Here is a 19407-nt window from a genome sequence, read left to right on the forward strand (position 1 = left end):
AGGAGCAATAGAAAACATTTCAAACTAACGTGAGATGTTCAGGGTCCAGGAGTGCAGGACTCTACAGATCATCAGTGATGTTGGTGGGAAGAGCTCAAAGATATTAAGAGACAACCTGATCACCTGCTGAGGTCTGTTACTTCACAGCAGCTTCTCTCCTCTTCATTCATCCTCCACACATCAGTTTTTATCTGTGTGTTTTTCTTATGGAGCTACATTGGACTACAAACTACATTTTGCTGCACAGCCCCGTTGAACATTAAATAACCGTGTAACACTACAGCGTTTCCACCGGCTAAACAGCCATGCTCTACTGTAGTGTACCTGTTCTCAGACTGATGCGTCTTCTGGGTTTCTTTCCACCACATTGTTGGAGCAGAAGACGGTTTAGGTTTGAATAAAGTGTGTTTTTCTGTCTGTTCAGGCTGCAGTGTGGCAGGCTCTAAACCACTACGCCTACCTGGATGCTGTGTTCCTCGCTGAGAGACTCTACGCTGAAGGTAACCCTCGTCTGTGTCTGATCACCTGTCTGCTCAGTGAGATCACTAGATGCCCTTTACATAGTGCTGGGCGGTATACCGCTTTAATTTCCCGTATGATATTAATTGTTCACACACCGTCATACCGGTGCATCGCCGAAACAACTGCTGCCACTCTTCAACGGGCAGCAGGATGTATTGTTCACCGTTAAAGGCGCTAGTGGTCTTAGTGTAATGAGAGGGACTCTAGTGATGTTATAACTTTATAACAATAACCCACAACTAACGCTCTTTAACAGCAAAACACCACCACACAACAGTCTGTGACACAAACTATTTGTAACACTAATAATTGTACATTTATAAAATTACACCGAACTGCATGCTGGGTACAGCTCGCTAGCTAGCCCGCTAGCATTACGGTGTGCTAACAGCTGGAGAGGCTCCGTCGCTACAGTAACGCTACATTAAAGAACAGAACAGAGCGATGCAGGAGGAACAACGACAGACCGGAGATGCAGCGATAGAGTCTGAGCCCCAGAGAGGAGCTGTGTCTGCTGATTGGAAGAGCTTTGGTTTAAAAAAATCTGACGTAGACCAAAAGACGATATGTTGCAAAGTTTGTCGAGCTGCTGGTGGTAACATTACATTAGCCATTTAGCAGTAGGCACAGCTAAGGGAGCAATTTTTGGGGGGTTAAGTGTCTTGCTCAAGGGCACCTCGACATGCGACTAGCGGAGCCGGGGATCGAACCACCAACCTTCTGATTGAAGGACGGCCCTGCTCTCCACTTAGCCACAGTCAACCGGTAACGTTAGTGCGAGTGAAAGTGAAGCCAAAGGGTCACACATCGCTTGAAGAGGCTTTTGAGAGAGAGAGAGAGAGAGAGAGAGAGAGTCGGAGAAGCAGTTTCACATGGCGTGCTCTAAAAAGAGAGAAGTGGAACGTGAAAACAGAGCTTTTAACAAAGAATGGACATCCGTCCGGTTCCTTGAGTCCCGCTCCATGAGTCCGGTTCCATACGTCCAGTTCCATACGTTCCGATCCATACGTCCAGTTCCTTGTGTCCGGTTCCATACGTCCCGCTCCATACGTCCGGTTCCGTACGTTCCGATCCATACGTCCAGTTCCTTGCGTCCGGTTCCATACGTCCCGCTCCATGCGTCCGGTTCCTTGCGTCCGGTTCCATACGTCCGGTTCCATACGTCCCGCTCCATGCGTCCGGTTCCTTGCGTCCGGTTCCATACGTCCGGTTCCATACGTCCGGTTCCATACGTTCCGCTCCATACGTCCGGTTCCTTGCGTCCAGTTCCATACGTCCGGTTCCATACGTCCGGTTCCATACGTCCGGTTCCATACGTTCCGCTCCATACGTCCGGTTCCTTGCGTCCAGTTCCATACGTCCGGCTCCATGCGTCTGGCTCCATACGTCCGGTTCCATACGTTCTGCTCCATACGTCCGGTTCCTTGCGTCCAGTTCCATGCGTCCCGCTCCATGCGTCCGGTTCCATACGTCCAGTTCCATGCGTCCCGCTCCATACGTCCGGCTCCATACGTCCGGCTCCATACGTCCGGTTCCATACGTCCGGTTCCATACGTCCGGCTCCATACGTTCTGCTCCATACGTCCGGTTCCTTGCGTCCAGTTCCATGCGTCCCGCTCCATGCGTCCGGTTCCATACGTCCGGCTCCATACGTCCCGCTCCATACGTCCGGCTCCATACGTCCGGCTCCATACGTCCGGTTCCATACGTCCGGTTCCATACGTCCGGCTCCATACGTCCGGCTCCATACGTCCGGCTCCATACGTCCGGCTCCATATGTCCCGATGCATTCGTCTGGTTCCTTGTGTCCGTGCACCATACTGCCCTGTACCTGTTGGCTACATGTTGCCCTAACTTTCTACCTGTTTGTCTACCTGTCTGTCTCTCAGTGAGGTCAGAGGAGGCCCTCTACCTGTTGGCTACATGTTACTACCGCTCGGGGAAGCCATATAAAGCGTACCGGCTGTTGAAGGCTCACAGCTGCTCCACGCCGCAGGTTCGATTCTTGTTGGCAAAGTGCTGCGTCGAACTCAGCAAGTAAGCACACAGAACTAGTTAAAACTAGTCGTACTTTTGTACCAGTAGAACCAGTAGAAACAGACATTTTTATGTCTTTCAATGGAGCTGGTAATTCTGAGACATTTGAAAATGAAACCAAATGACTAAGGCTGTAAACCTGTCTCTCTCTTTATCTACCTGTCTGTCTCTCAGGCTGGCTGAAGGAGAACAGGTTCTGATTGGTGGAGTGCTGAACAAACAGAAGAGTCAGGATGATATCATCACAGAGTTTGGAGACTCCGCCCCCTTCACACTGTCGTTACTGGGACACATTTACTGGTAAAATAGTTCAGTCAATCTGCTACCGGTGTTAATGATGTCAGATACCAGTTTACTGACCCATCTCTCTCTCTCTGTCTGTCTGTCTGAGCAGTAAGACAGATCGTGTTGCTAAAGGTGCAGAATGTTTCCAGAGGAGTTTAACTCTGAACCCGTTCCTCTGGTCGCCTTTCCAGAACCTCTGTCACCTTGGTAATTCACACACACACACACACACACACACACACACACACACACACACACACACACACACACACACACACACACACACACACACACACACACACACACACACACACACCCACACCTACCTCACCAGGTGAGTCCCGACACTAACTAACGTCATCATGTGATTTACTTCTGTGTTCCAGGAGAGAAACCAGATCCAGATCAAGTCTTTAGGTTGTCCTCTCTACACAACTCTTCTATAGCACCGCTGCCTCCTTCTGTTAGCCCCGCCCAGAACCCCCCCCACCGCCTAGACACCGCCCTCATGGAGACGCCCCAGGACACCCTGGTACATAAAATACACCTCCACTACTCAGATTACTGAGGGATAAAGTTACTTTCAATGTCTTAAATCTGATAATCAGATTAAATGATCACATTAATGGGGTGGTTGTAGTCTGATAATCAGATTAAATGATCACATTAATGGGGTGGTTGTAGTCTGATAATCAGATTAAATGATCACATTAATGGGGTGGTTGTAGTCTGATAATCAGATTAAATGATGTTGACATATGTTTTGTTTTCTTCCCAGGAGTTGAATCGTTTAAATCTAGAATCGTCTAACGGAAAGCTGATGTCTGATTTGTCGGTTTCCTACATTGACTCCTCCCTAATCTCCCCGGAGACTGGCTCCCTATTGGGTAACTCGGTTTCCATGGCGTCAACTGGGTCCTTGTTGGCTAAACAGAACAAGCCCAAAAGTGGGCGGAGTTTACTTGGAGGACCTGCAGCACTCAGCCCGCTGACACCCAGGTGAGTTCTTAACACATGTAACACCTCTACAGGTAAACGTTCCCATTTAACTCTCTTGTTAAATGGGAACATTTCCCCCTGAATGACGGGGAAACACAACCCACCAATAGAAACACTGCTGCTCTGTGATCAGTAGAAACACCTCGTTTTACAGTTTATTATTATTATTTGTTTATTACCCATGACATCACATTTTTTTAACCCAATGAGGGAATTTATATGAATACAAACATAAAGAGAGTCCCTGTCTGTTGGTTTACCCCTCTGATGGTTTACCCCTCTGATGGTTTACCCCTCTGATGGTTTACCCCTCTGATGGTTTACCCCTCTGTTGGTTTACCCCTCTGATGGTTTACCCCTCTGATGGTTTACCCCTCTGTTGGTTTACCCCTCTGTTGGTTTACCCCTCTGATGGTTTACCCCTCTGATGGTTTACCCCTCTGTTGGTTTACCCCTCTGTTGGTTTACCCCTCTGTTGGTTTACCCCTCTGTTGGTTTACCCCTCTGATGGTTTACCCCTCTGATGGTTTACCCCTCTGATGGTTTACCCCTCTGATGGTTTACCCCTCTGATGGTTTACCCCTCTGTTGGTTTACCCCTCTGTTGGTTTACCCCTCTGTTGGTTTACCCCTCTGTTGGTTTACCCCTCTGATGGTTTACCCCTCTGTTGGTTTACCCCTCTGATGGTTTACCCCTCTGTTGGTTTACCCCTCTGATGGTTTACCCCTCTGTTGGTTTACCCCTCTGTTGGTTTACCCCTCTGATGGTTTACCCCTCTGATGGTTTACCCCTCTGTTGGTTTACCCCTCTGTTACCAGGTAATAAACACACAGGGACCTCACTAAGCCATGGCACCATGTGAACCCTCTTACGGTGAGAGCACCTTTTAGTGGTCCTTCCGGGTTTCTTGGTTAAACTCCGGTGCGGAGCTTTCAGCTGCGCGACAATAAAACCTGTGTGTTGGCAGAGCGTTTCGCTATCTGTTCTCAGGATACAAAAACAAAAACAGTCTTTATTCATCTGTGAATTTAAGACTGACGTAGGTTCTTTTGAAAGCAACAGTTCTTCTCTGATGCCAGTCAGACGGGAACGGTGGTGCGTTCAGGTACACTCTGATATTTGATCAACTCGGTGACATCCGGTCGTAAACCCAGCGGTCCCGCCTCGGCATTCCCGGCCTCGTACAATGAGGACGCAGCGAACTCAGCCCTGAGTTTTGGACAACCTGTTTCTTGGGGGTTTGGTGTTGTTGTCTTAACTCAGGCTTTTGTCTTTTCCTTTGATCAGCAGCACATGGTCCCAACACTTCTTTACCTTTTGTCTTCTTAGAGAAAAACATTTGCATCATTCTTAACGTTCATTGTTTTCTATAGTTTTGGCATCCTGCCTCTGGAGCCCAGCCCGGGAGACCCCACGTATCTACAGAACTATTCAGCTACCATGGAAACACAATCTACAGCTCCGAGCAAGAAGGTACACACACACACACATTACAATATTATACACGCATTGCACACATATACACACATTATAAACACATTACACATACAGGGGCTGCTCTACAAGAGACCTGATGAACCCGGTTCGTTCTGTGTCTCAGTCTGTCTCCAGGATCAGTCAGTCAAAGTCTGTCTTCAGTCAGAGTGGAAACAGCAGAGATGTTCTCCCCATCCCCTTCAACCAATCACAGAGCTCCGCCCCTCACACCAGGTAACTACAGCACCCACTCTGTCTGTCTGACGACCTGTCTGTCTGACGACCTGTCTGTCTGTTGACCTGTCTGTCTGTTGACCTGTCTGTCTGTTGACCTGTCTGTTGACCTGTCTGTCTGATGACCTGTCTGTCTGATGACCTGTCTGTTGACCTGTCTGTCTGATGACCTGTCTGTTGACCTGTCTGTCTGATGACCTGTCTGTCTGATGACCTGTCTGTCTGATGACCTGTCTGTTGACCTGTCTGTCTGTTGACCTGTCTGTCTGTTGACCTGTCTGTTGACCTGTCTGTCTGTTGACCTGTCTGTTGACCTGTCTGTTGACCTGTCTGTCTGTTGACCTGTCTGTTGACCTGTCTGTCTGTTGACCTGTCTGTCTGATGACCTGTCTGTTGACCTGTCTGTCTGATGACCTGTCTGTCTGTTGACCTGTCTGTCTGTTGACCTGTCTGTCTGATGACCTGTCTGTCTGATGACCTGTCTGTCTGTTGACCTGTCTGTCTGATGACCTGTCTGTCTGTTGACCTGTCTGTCTGATGACCTGTCTGTCTGATGACCTGTCTGTCTGATGACCTGTCTGTCTGATGACCTGTCTGTCTGTTGACCTGTCTGTCTGATGACCTGTCTGTCTGTTGACCTGTCTGTCTGATGACCTGTCTGTCTGTTGACCTGTCTGTCTGTTGACCTGTCTGTCTGATGACCTGTCTGTCTGTTGACCTGTCTGTCTGATGACCTGTCTGTCTGATGACCTGTCTGTCTGTTGACCTGTCTGTCTGTTGACCTGTATGTCTGTCTGTTGACCTGTCTGTCTGATGACCTGTCTGTCTGATGACCTGTCTGTTGACCTGTCTGTCTGTTGACCTGTCTGTCTGTTGACCTGTCTGTTGACCTGTCTGTCTGATGACCTGTCTGTCTGTTGACCTGTCTGTTGACCTGTCTGTCTGACAACCTGTCTGTCTGTTGACCTGTCTGTCTGATGACCTGTCTGTCTGATGACCTGTCTGTTGACCTGTCTGTCTGTTGACCTGTCTGTCTGTTGACCTGTCTGTTGACCTGTCTGTCTGATGACCTGTCTGTCTGTTGACCTGTCTGTCTGTTGACCTGTCTGTTGACCTGTCTGTCTGATGACCTGTCTGTCTGTTGACCTGTCTGTTGACCTGTCTGTCTGTTGACCTGTCTGTCTGATGACCTGTCTGTCTGTTGACCTGTCTGTCTGATGACCTGTCTGTCTGTTGACCTGTCTGTCTGTTGACCTGTCTGTTGACCTGTCTGTCTGATGACCTGTCTGTCTGTTGACCTGTCTGTTGACCTGTCTGTCTGTTGACCTGTCTGTCTGATGACCTGTCTGTCTGATGACCTGTCTGTCTGTTGACCTGTCTGTTGACCTGTCTGTCTGTTGACCTGTCTGTCTGATGACCTGTCTGTCTGTTGACCTGTCTGTCTGATGACCTGTCTGTCTGTTGACCTGTCTGTCTCTCAGTGGCTCCCCTCAGGTCCTCAGTCCCAGTATGTCTGGTCCTCCAAACGTTCAGCCCAGAAGAAGCTCCAGACTGTTCACTAGTGCCAGTTCTACTGCCAAGGTACTGTTACTACAGTAATACTGCAGTACTACAACACTGTACTGCTGAACTAATACTGAAGTAGTACTTTACAGCATCCTAACGTCTGTCTCTGTCTCTGCAGGAGAACAGCAAGAAGTTAAAGATGAAGTTTCCTACAAAGATCCCCAACAGGAAAACTAAATGTAAATCAGCAAAGACGTCAAATAGCAGCAACCTGAACGAGAGTCTGGACATCTTGAGACTGGACGCCAGTCTGAGTCTACCAGACACCAAGATCCCCCAGTACCAGAGGGCTGCTGCAGGTAATACTACTATGAAATACTGCAGTACTCGGTCTGAGTGGGAACGTGATCTTACACTTAAACCTGAACGTCTACAATAAGAACAGGAAGTGACACTGACGTTATAAACATGTGTGTACACAGACAGCGTGATGGCGTTGCTACGGGAGATTGGACGCGGTTACCAGGCGTTGTGCTCGTACAACTGCAGAGAAGCGATCAACATCCTGACCTCACTGCCTCCTCAGCACTACAACACCGGCTGGGTCCTCACACACATCGGCAGGGCTTACTTTGAGCTGGCCGAGTACACACAGGTAACACACAGGTGACGCGCCTCGTTGACAGCAGCTTCAATAAGCTCCTCCGTTATGTACGAGTGGGAGTGACCTGTTTGGTTTCTGTTCACGTGGTCGTGATGTCATAATGTTTGTTTGTAGGCGGAGCGTCTGTTCAGCGAGGTTCGCAGGATCGAGTCATACAGAGTTGAAGGAATGGAGATTTATTCCACTACGCTGTGGCACCTGCAGAAAGACGTGGCGCTGTCCGCCCTGTCCAAAGACCTGACCGACATGGACAAGAACTGTCCCGAGGTAAGACCCGGTCCTCAAACTGGACTGAGCTTAGACGTTTGGTTCTGCCCGGCCTTAAACCTGGATTTATTTTATTATATATATATATATATATATATATATATATATATATCTCATTTGACTACAAAACAACCATATATCAGATCTGAATGAACAAAATATTCAAGTTGAAAATCTTCCTCGGATAATTCGATGAGAACTAAATTAGAACGATCAATAGAAACCGAGGGCTGCATTCAACATTACAGTGAAAAAACAAACTCGCGTGCCTGTTTGCCCCCCCGACAACGTCTGGGCTTGCTGCTGATGAGACGACAGATAGTGTCCTCCCAAACCTGGATCAGGGCATCAGTGAGGTCCTGGACGTCTGAAAGGTATTTTATAGGATTGAGGTCTGAACGTGAAGACCAGTCAATGGCATCAATGCCTTCGTCATCCAGGATCAGCCTACACACCCTGACCACATCCTGGACATGGAGCAACCCAGGACCCGCTGCATCCGGAGGAACCCAGGACCCGCTGCATCCGGAGGAACCCAGGACCCGCTGCATCCGGAGGAACCCAGGACCCGCTGCATCCGGAGGAACCCAGGACCCGCTGCATCCGGAGGAACCCAGGACCCGCTGCATCCGGAGGAACCCAGGACCCGCTGCATCCGGAGCAACCCAGGACCCGCTGCATCCGGAGGAACCCAGGACCCGCTGCATCCGGAGGAACCCAGGACCCGCTGCATCCGGAGGAACCCAGGACCCGCTGCATCCGGAGGAACCCAGGACCCGCTGCATCCGGAGGAACCCAGGACCCGCTGCATCCGGAGGAACCCAGGACCCGCTGCATCTGGAGGAACCCAGGACCTGCTGCACCAGCGTACGGTCGGACAATGGGTCTGAGGATTCTATCCCGGTACCTCACAGCAGTCAGGGTACCGTTAGTGGCACCTGGAGGTTTGTGCGACCCTCAAAGGATCTGCCTCCCCAGACCTTCAGTGACTCCCAGTCAAACCAGTGGATGATGTTGCAGGCAGCATCACATTCTGGCTCACTGTAGGTCATGTTGTAGAGCTCTGGGAGTGCTCCTCCTGCTCCTCCTGCTCCTCCTCACACAAAGGAGCAGATACCGGTCCTCCTGCTGGGTAGACCTTCTACGGCCTGGTCCGGGTCCTATATAGTCACCTGTGCTCTGATAACCTGTCTGTCTCTGCAGGCCTGGTGTGTAGCAGGAAACTGTTTCAGTCTGCAGAGGGAGCATGACATCGCCATCAAGTTCTTCCAGAGAGCCATCCAGGTGAGCCGCTGTTACCGTGGTTACTGTTTGGGGCGGTGTCACCTGTAGGTCTCTGGTGTGTCTGACCCGTCTCTCTGTCCTCCCGTCTGTCTCAGGTGGACCCCGGCTTTGCTTACGCCTACACTCTGTTGGGTCATGAGTTTGTTCTGACGGAGGAGTTGGACCGAGCGCTCGCCTGCTTCCGTAACGCCATCAGAGTGAACAACAGACACTACAACGCCTGGTACGGTGCCCTCTTGGTTTATTGATCACAGGGCCGACGGGTCGAGTCCCGGTTCCTCTGACGCTGTCTGTGTTGCTTTAGGTACGGTCTGGGGATGATTTACTACAAACAGGAGAAGTTCAACTTGGCAGAAATCCACTTTAAGAAAGCTTTGAGCATCAACCCTCAGAGCTCCGTGCTGCTCTGTCACATCGGAGTGGTACGTAGCTCGTAGCGTCCGCCATCGATAACCGCTTCAGCCTCCTGCTGTTAATCAGGGATTGATGGATTCTGTGTGTGTGCAGGTGCAGCATGCGTTGAAGAAGTCTGATGCAGCTTTAGAGACTCTGAACAGAGCGATCGTGATCGACCCCAAAAATCCACTCTGCAAGTTCCACCGTGCCTCCATACTCTTTGCTAACGACAAGTACAAGGTAACCAATACTGATTTATACCAATTCAGCCCCAACGATACGCTCTAGGAGGGTAACATGGAGTCCTTGAAGTGAGTTAAGAAAGAAGCTGCAGCAGGTCATCCATGTTTTTATGTCCTTAGAAAGTCACACAACTGATTCACGACTGTTTTCTCAACGATCTTAGCGAGGAAGAGAAAGTTAGACGTTCTATAGAGTTACGATTTCTAAAGAAGATTAATTACAGCTGAAGGACTTTCTGCCATGATGTGGATCCAATGTCTCTCGCTCTCTCTCTCTCTCTCTCTCTCTCTCGCTCTCTCGCTCTCTCGCTCTCTCTCGCTCTCTGCAGGCTGCTCTTCAGGAGTTGGAGGAGTTGAAACAGATCGTTCCCAAAGAGTCTCTGGTTTACTTCCTCATAGGAAAGGTAATGAGTGGTTTACTTCCTCATAGGAAAGGTAATGAGTGGTTTACTTCCTCATAGGAAAGGTAATGAGTGGTTTACTTCCTCATAGGAAAGGTAATGAGTGGTTTACTTCCTCATAGGAAAGGTAATGAGTGGTTTACTTCCTCATAGGAAAGGTAATGAGTGGTTTACTTCCTCATAGGAAAGGTAATGAGTGGTTTACTTCCTCATAGGAAAGGTAATGAGTGGTTTACGTCCTCATAGGAAAGGTAATGAGTGGTTTACTTCCTCATAGGAAAGGTAATGAGTGGTTTACTTCCTCATAGGAAAGGTAATGAGTGGTTTACGTCCTCATAGGAAAGGTAATGAGTGGTTTACTTCCTCATAGGAAAGGTAATGAGTGGTTTACTTCCTCATAGGAAAGGTAATGAGTGGTTTACTTCCTCATAGGAAAGGTAATGAGTGGTTTACGTCCTCATAGGAAAGGTAATGAGTGGTTTACTTCCTCATAGGAAAGGTAATGAGTGGTTTACTTCCTCATAGGAAAGGTAATGAGTTTAACCCTTTCATGTGTTGCATCTTCAGACTCCATACACGATGATGTCACTAGTTAATAAGTCATGTTTTAGATGTAGAAAGTGTGTTTAGTGAATAGACTGGCGGGTGTTCTGTAAACCTGTCTGTCTCTTCGTGGCCCCGCCCCCTTGGCCCCGCCCCCTCAGGTGTATAAGAAGCTGGGTCAGACTCACCTGGCTCTGATGAACTTCAGCTGGGCGATGGACTTGGATCCTAAAGGAGCAAACAACCAGATCAAAGAAGCCATCGACAAGCGATACCTGCCAGAGGACGAAGGTGAGACCGGTACAGCCGTGTGATGATGTTCTTTAGTTTAACGTGTTCTTAGAGACCAGCGGACCCTCTGGCTCAGGGGCCACACTGAGTCAACTCATATGAATTAAAGTCAAAGCCATCACCTAACAAGTAAAGAGAACATGTAATGTCAGTGAACAGTGCTGCTCACGTCTGGTGTCAGTGTGGTTGAGTTCTCAGGATGTGAGGTGTTCATCAGTTCACTGGATCTGTGATTTGTTGATGTTCCTCAGGCTGAACGTCTGCTCACACACGTAGAGCCAAACAGCAGCAGCATCCTCTGTGCATCCTCCTGATGTTTGAAGCTTGGCTCAGTGAAGCAGAACCTCGTCCAGTTTAAGGGAGTTGGACTAAAACTAAACCATCTTCGTCCTCACGGCGTTTCAGCATCGTCTCAGAAACGACCTCCGTCCAGACGAAAGCGTCTGAAAACGAGCATCACGTGACTCTTGGTGTGCGCTGGGCGTGTGGCTGCTGTGTAAACAGGAAGTAGATCGGTTGCTTAGCTAAACAAAACACAATAATAATCATTTAACAATGAAAGTGTTTGAAACTTCAGATCTTCTCTAAAATCTTCCTCTATGAACTCAAACACACGTTTAGTGGAAAGTTGTAGAAGTTGTATGTTTCAGCCTTAACGTTGGTTACAGCGCTGCAGGTCTTTATCTCATCAAACGTACTTTAAAATCAACATTACACACAAGTTGACTAGATTCTGGTCCATGAATGTGGTCGACTCGTCTCACTCGTTCCTCGGGTTCCTTGTTGTTCTCGTCGCTCTGCTGGAGTCTTCTCTGTCTGCTGGAGAGCATTTCCTGTTGAGTTCCTTTACATTTGATCTGCAGACGTCACAGTAGTTGTGCAGAACAAAATAAGCATGAATCAGAACAGGAAAGTCCTCCGTTGTGTTCATCAGCCTCCCTGAAGCCGCTAACGTGACTCCAGACGTCCGCTCCGTAGGTCTGATTCCTCCGCTGGACACGCTGCTCACTGACCGCTGCATTAACAGCTGCTTCCTCCTAATGAAGCCGACTTCACCTGAACAGCTGCTGGTGAACACAACACGTCAGCAGCAGCTGTACTCAGGCACCATGTTGAATCATCTGGTAGTGGATCGGTGATCGAGGCTGCTGCTGCTGTTGTTGTTGTTGTGATCTTCCGGGTCACGTGATAGGAGTGTGAAGAACCAGGAAGGACCGCCGTGCTGCTAAGAACCAATCAGTGAAGGCGGTGTGGGCGTCATAGAGACCAGACCAGCAGAGCTCAAGTGTGTCTGGAGTCCATCTAGTGGATCAACTGAACCGCCGGGTGTTGCAGGAAAAAGGCCAAATGAATGCGTCTTTACTGTAATTTGGAACATTTTGTCCCGATATCTGACGGCCGGATTAAAGAGCCCAACGGACCGTATATGGCCCGCGGGCCATAGTTTGCCCACGCTCCTTTCCTTCACCTCCCACCAGGGATGCATGGAGGAAACCAAGCGAGGAGAGAGGAGATGAGGAAACATGTTTAAGAGACATGAGACGTCCTTTCCTCAGAAGCGTCGCGTGAAGCGACGTCTGTTTCTGATGACGAGGATCAGCTGATCACACCTGGATCAGCTGATCACATCTGGATCAGCTGATCACACCTGGATCAGCTGATCACACCTGGATCAGCTGATCACACCTGGATCAGCTGTCAGTCGCTTTAACAGCTGGAGAGACTTTAGAGGAGTGTGAGTCTGTTCACATGATCTCTGGACTAATAATAGTAACTAATAACACTAATAACTCATAAACACAGTGATCGTCTCTGTAGTCTGTTAAACTGTGTTCATGAGATCAGGATCATCTCTACGGTGGAATGTTTTCGTCTTGTTTATGATTATCTGCGTCTGAACGTTTTAAACTGTGACGTCATCATGAAATCAGCAGAACATGATGATTGTTTCTCTGAAATGATGAAACTCATGAAACTCTGAATGATCCTCAGTGACTGAATGAAATGATGATCAATGATGTAAAGATTCACTTTCATCCTTTCATCATGAAGTTATTGAGGAAACATCATGAAAACACAAATCTTTACTAAATGAAGGAAGTTGTTTGTGGTTCTTTTGTTGTTCAGACTACAATGAACATCTATTTAAACCAGAGAACAGATCAAATATAAACTAGAGTTTAATCTTCACTGTTTACATGTTGAAACACGTCATCAGTCGATCGTCTGCAGCGTCCAATCACATCACAGATGAACACTGAGGGGGCGTGTCGGCCGTTAAAACACTTCCTGGAAGGCTGCTCTCGTGCGTCCTCGCTCATGGCTCCTCAGAGATCTCTCCTCTCTCCTCTCTCCTCAGAGCGAGGAGCGAGGAAATGACTATTCAGAGACTTGTGATGTTGTCTCTGTCTCTGTGTCCACCCGTCTCTCATTACCTGTCTGTCTGTCTCCGCCTGTCTAGCTGCTGAAGTGGACGACAGTCAGGACAGCAGCATCATGACAGACGCTGACGACACGCAGCTCCACACGGCTGAGAGTGACGACGTCCTTTAACCCCGCCCCCCGTCATGCCACGCCCTGCCCCGATTGGCTGGAGCAGTCCTATTGCTACACAACATTCTGACAGACGGCTGTTCAGTCACGCTCCGCCCCTCCTCACTGTCTTCTGATTGGCTGAAACAGACTGCTGCTGCCCTGAAGCCCCGCCCCTCTTCCTCATACGTCATTAAGCTTGTCTTCTGACATCACAGCTGTTTTTTATGTTCTTTTTATCATCGTTATGGAAATAAATCAATAAAAACGTGTAAACCCCGCCCCTGCTGTCTGTCGACTTCCTGCTACCAACAGCCAATCAGAGCTCTGCAGTGATTGGACCAGGTGAGTGAATATTGATTCTACCTGTGACCGTCAACGACACTTCATGTGTGACTCCAGCAGGTGGAGGTGTGACCACAGAAGAAGAGATTCATGAGGAAAGAGCAGAAGAAGAGAACTCAGGTGACAAAGCAGTTCGTTAGTCGGCAGCAACTTTAATTAATCAATTAGTCTGAAATCTAAAATGTTACAGTGAGACACGTGAATCAGACAGACGGGTTCAACCTCTGACCCAGAGTCTCAGAGAGTCTCAGCTGGTGGAGGTCTTTATAAACGTGCTCCTGTGTCTGGACCTGAACGGGTGTTTTCTAAAGGTTTGAATCTGTCTGTGTGTCTGTGATGTTTTTCCATCTGGTTTCAGAACGTCTCACACGCTGAAGGGGGTGAGGGGTCGGTGGGGGGGTCGGTGAGGGGTCGGTGCGGTCTCGGTGCGGTCTCGGTGCGGTCTCGGTGTGTTTGGGGGGAGATCCAGAGGGAGGGGCAGACATGGAGAAGGCTCTGTCCGTGTCCGCTGCTCGGTCCTGAGTGGAGGAGACGGGAGGATGGAGTGTGGTGGTGGAGCAGGTCGGTGAGGTAGGAGGGGCCTGATCATGGAGGGCTTCATGAGGGAGCAGAAGGACTTTGTATTGGATCCGTTGTGGGACCGGGTGCCAGTGGAGGTTCTGGAGAACAGGTGATGTGGTCTCGGGAGCAGCAGTGGGTGAGCAGGCGAGCAGCAGAGCTCTGGATGTTCTGGAGTTTATTGAGGATTTTGGATGATGTGCCGTGAAGAATGCTGGTGCAGTAGTCGACTCTGGAGGTGATGAAGACGTGGATCAGAGTTTCAGCAGCAGATGAGGAGACTGATGGGCGGAGACGGGCGATGTTTGTTAAGTGGAAAAAGGCAGTTCTGGTGATGTGGTTGTCGTGGTGTTCAGAGGAGAGGTTGATGTGTGGGGAGGGGGACGGAGGGGAGTTCTCGATGGTGAAGTTGTGAATGGTTTCATGAGGGATTTGGGACCGATGATGATCATGTCAGATTTATCACAGTTGAGTTTGAGGAAGTTGGTTTGCGTCCATGATTTAATGTCCGTGAGGCAGCTGGTGAGATGGAGTGAGTAGCAGAGGTCACGACCTCCGTGGAGATGTAGAGCTGGACATCATCAGCGTAGAACATTTCTTATCACCTCTATGCCGACGACGTTCAAACATACTTTCCCCTCAATACATTCTGTAATGTGCTGCCTGATGTGAACAGCTGCTCTCGCTCTATGTTCTCTTCCTCAATGAAGGTCAAACAGAGATCACGGTAATAAATCCCCTGGTGGGCTTTTCTATCAGTTCTCAGATGTCAAGTATGACACGAGAGCCTCGGCCGGTCTGTTTCAGGCCTCTGGTCTTCAGTAGACCATCGAGCTACAGCAGGATTCCTCATACGGTTCATCAATGTTGGGCAACGATTTCAAGGAGGGTCTTTGATAAAAGGTTAACGTAGGATCGCTCCTCTGAATCGAGCAGACGATTGCACTACTGTGAGGCAGGTATACCTGTGGGTGGACTTCCCCGCTGTGAACAGCTTGTTTGTTTTATTTTGTATCGTTTTAATGTCCATCAGCAGGAAGAGCACAAACTCACCTTCACGTCACAGGACGATGCTCCGTCTCAATGTCAGCGGACTCGGAGCACAAACATGTAACCAGAGACGAAACGATTTCTCTAAATCCTGTGAGTGGGTCGATCAGAGTAGTTTCATTTCCTTTACAGGTTTATCAAGCAAGTAAGATTTGCTTTAAAGGTTTATAATCAATCAAGTAAAGCAAATGTATTTCCATCATGTCCCGGTTATGTTTTTATATCCCGTTGGGATGTTCCTATCATGTTCCTGAGGATTCTCTTTGAATGTCCGTTAGTACAGCATCTGTTATTATATTGAGAGTAAGATTCTAAGTGTTTTTCTGTGGAGAGCGACTGAGTCTCAGTGTCTCTGAGAGGAGCAGGCTGAGTCCTCAAACTACCTTCTGAGAGGATCTCACTCCTTATTTATGTCTTCTGTTATCTGTCACATGATGTGACAGTTGGGCTGTGCAGTTGCTCGGCGCTCTGCCTCCGAAAACAGGAAGAAGCTCTTTGTACACGGTCTACATTTATGACCTTAAGGTCTTCAAAGTCAGCTTCTTTCAGCTCAGACTCTAAAGTCAAAGTCTTTCTATCGTCAACCTGCAGAAAGTGATTCATGCTTTTCTCTCCTCCAGGCTGGACGGTTGTATATAAAACCTTCAGCTGGTGCAGAACTCTGCAGCTCCACGTTTACAGGTAGGCGTGAACACATTTCACCAATCTTAAAATCCCTTCATTGGCTACCTGTAGAGTACAGAATTCATTTTAAAATGTTATTTGTTTTGAAGTCTTTAAATGGCTCCGGTCTGTCTGACCGGCTGCAGCCATGAACTCCACCTCGCCCACTGAGATCTCTTGACCAACAGCTTTTATTTGTTCCAAGAACAAACATGACAACGCGGCCGACCGGTCCTCCTGTTGCTGCTCCTGAGCTCTTGAACAACCTCCCTTCATGTTCGCTCGTCTTCAGTCTTTGTTTGCTTATCTACTGTATGTGCAGCACTTTGGGCGACCTTTGTTGTATTTTAAAAAGTGCTGTACAAATATATTTTGATTGATTGATATACACATTTACATATATATATATATATATATATATACACACACACACACACACACATACATATATACACACATATATATATATACACACACACACATACATATATACACACATATACAACGTGGTGAAGCCTGACCGGAGTGGCTTCTGAAGTGGTCGGAGACACGAGAGACTTCGTTCCGATAACAAAAGGTGTCTCATTTACATAAAGTGCTACACGTGTAACCAAACATATATTAAACAAAAGGTTAACTTAGCGTAACTGAATAAACTCATCATAAAGTAAGATAATCTCGTGCACACAGCTACACACTGATCTTCTCCCTGTTCTTTATATAGCGCCTCCTATCAGCAGGATCTCGTTCCATGAGGCAGGAGACGCCGATCACTGACTCCAATGCTGAACAGATGAAAGCTCGTCCTTACAGCTTTATATCCTTTACAGTTTGCTACACCCTCACAACAATGTGAAACAGATTACAACTAACCTACACATCTACCTGTACATACTCTACCCCCCCATACTTGGTCTGACCCAATGACATCACGGATGACATCATCCAGTGTATAAAGAGAGGCAATGGTTGGGTGCCTCCCCCTCTAGCCTCGAACACATGGTGGGTATGATACACAAACAATAGACCAGCATGGTTGGATTTATAGATGGATAGTTAATAATAAACGTTAGTTAAATAATTGTAGGTTTGAGTTCAAGTTACAGATTGTACCATTAAATGTGACTTATTGTCATTGACTCTTGAGTCTGGGTTTCCCTCTGTTTGGTGCTGACAGGTTTTATTTAGTGTTTCTCTGATGAACAGATGAAGTTGTGACTTATCTTTGTGGTTTTTAGATAAAGTGTATTTCTGTGAGTCAGACCTTCATGAGTTAAAAGCTTCAAGCTACAAACTGAATGTGAGTCACTGTTACAGTCTGAATGAGTCTGAAAGTGAAAGTAACACGTTTTAAGAGTAACAGAGTTAAGTAGCTTAGCATTAGCTAAAATTAACTGGGTCAGTATCTTTCTTTGTGTAGCTTAGCATTAGCTAATATTAACTGGGTCAGTATCTTTCTATGTGTAGCTTAGCATTAGCTAATATTAACTGGGTCAGTATCTTTCTATGTGTAGCTTAGCTTTAGCTAATATTAACTGGGTCAGTATCTTTCTATGTGTAGCTTAGCTTTAGCTAATATTAACTGGGTCAGTATCTTTCTATGTGTAGCTTAGCATTAGCTAATATTAACTGGGTCAGTATCTTTCTATGTGTAGCTTAGCATTAGCTAATATTAACTGGGTCAGTATCTTTCTATGTGTAGCTTAGCATTAGCTAATATTAACTGGGTCAGTATCTTTCTATGTGTAGCTTAGCATTAGCTAATATTAACTGGGTCAGTATCTGTTACCTCTCATCAGTTAAACTTTCATATTTAAGACAAGTTAAAAAGTTAATTTATCAAAACAATGTAAACTAATGTGTTTAAATACGGATGAGATCTTAAACATGAACCTTTAAAATTCATGAATGTTTCTGAAGCTACAGACAATCTAGAATAGAAACGTGTGAGTCACTTCAGAGCTGAGTCAGCATGTTTACTGTCTGAGTGGATGATTAAAGTCTCAATAAAGGGTTAATAACCCGAACCCCGGGGCTACCCCCCCCACACAAACATCAGCCTTCACTAACGGCTGGTGTTGCAGTTAATGACACACCAAATACAAGCGCGTGTGCGCGTGTGTGTGCGCGTGCGCGTGTGTGTGTGTGGTAAAAGTCAAACTGTCAATTTTCATGATGCTTTAATATAGTTTATTGATCATTGAGATATAAAATATAGGTATCAAAATATAAAACATGTCTTAATAAATAAATAAATAAATAGATAGAACTAGGAACTAATAATAAATATTGTCAGTGTTGTCAGCGGGCGTGGCCTCTTCCAGTGGTGGGCGTGGTCACTGTCCTCAGTGGGCGTGGTCACTGTCCTCAGTCTCTCCAGGTGAAACAGGTGGATTGGTTGTGAAGGGTGGACTCTAGGACCCGGAGCAGATCTCTCCTCAGAGCCATCCAACCACAGGCTGCGCTGTCCTGAGTGACACAGAGAGAGACCCGCCCCCTCAGCTGCAAGCCTCTGACTGACAGACCTATCACCCAATGACTAGACACACTAATATATATATATATAAAAACATAAATATATATGTTTATATGTTTTATATTAATATATCAGTGTTTATTTACCTGCTGCAGAACTTCTGTCACATTACTGAAGTAAGAAGACAAAACACCTAAACCATCAACACTGGACAACTGGAGAGAGAGAGAGACAGGTTAGAAAGACAGACAGGCATTCAGACACACAGACAGGTATTCAGATAGACAGGTGTTTAGACAAATTGTTGTTCAGACAGACAGACAGCCGTTCAGATAGACAGTGGATCAGATAGACAGGTGTTCAGACAGTTGGACAGACAGACAGTCGCTCAGACACACAGACAGGTATTCAGACAGACAGACGTTCAGACAGACAGGTACTCACACAGCTTCCCTTCTCCAGCAGTCGGTGCTGCAGGTGTCGGAACTTGATGAACTTGTCGTCGTTCCAGGTGACTCCTCCCACTCCGACAGGTAACTCATGATCCTCAAACACTTGCGCCGCCCCCTGCAGTGACTCATACACCACCCATAATGCTCGGCGGCACTGCAGTTAACCAAATAGAGGTCAGTGTTT

At 47.5% G+C, this 19407-nt stretch overlaps 1 protein-coding gene across 1 annotated transcript in view; it reads left to right on the forward strand.

Annotated features, from left to right (window-relative positions):
* cdc27 (cell division cycle 27) overlaps positions 1-13954 on the forward strand; it is a 16280-nt gene extending 2326 nt beyond the window's left edge. Inside the window, exons 2-20 of the mRNA XM_079177138.1 lie at positions 425-500; positions 2412-2559; positions 2734-2859; positions 2954-3051; positions 3231-3376; positions 3623-3843; positions 5217-5316; positions 5444-5553; positions 7035-7134; positions 7238-7418; positions 7542-7714; positions 7838-7990; positions 9194-9274; positions 9370-9497; positions 9579-9696; positions 9782-9910; positions 10242-10316; positions 11018-11147; positions 13609-13954. Coding sequence (XP_079033264.1) covers positions 425-500; positions 2412-2559; positions 2734-2859; positions 2954-3051; positions 3231-3376; positions 3623-3843; positions 5217-5316; positions 5444-5553; positions 7035-7134; positions 7238-7418; positions 7542-7714; positions 7838-7990; positions 9194-9274; positions 9370-9497; positions 9579-9696; positions 9782-9910; positions 10242-10316; positions 11018-11147; positions 13609-13700 — 2385 coding nt within the window. The 3' untranslated portion in view covers positions 13701-13954. The remainder of the gene's footprint in view (positions 1-424; positions 501-2411; positions 2560-2733; positions 2860-2953; positions 3052-3230; positions 3377-3622; positions 3844-5216; positions 5317-5443; positions 5554-7034; positions 7135-7237; positions 7419-7541; positions 7715-7837; positions 7991-9193; positions 9275-9369; positions 9498-9578; positions 9697-9781; positions 9911-10241; positions 10317-11017; positions 11148-13608) is intronic.
* The last annotated feature ends 5453 nt before the right edge of the window (positions 13955-19407 follow it).

The sequence above is a fragment of the Pholis gunnellus genome, assembly GCF_910591455.1.
Source record: "Pholis gunnellus genome assembly, chromosome: 17".
In the NCBI taxonomy this organism is placed as follows: Eukaryota; Metazoa; Chordata; class Actinopteri; order Perciformes; family Pholidae; genus Pholis; species Pholis gunnellus.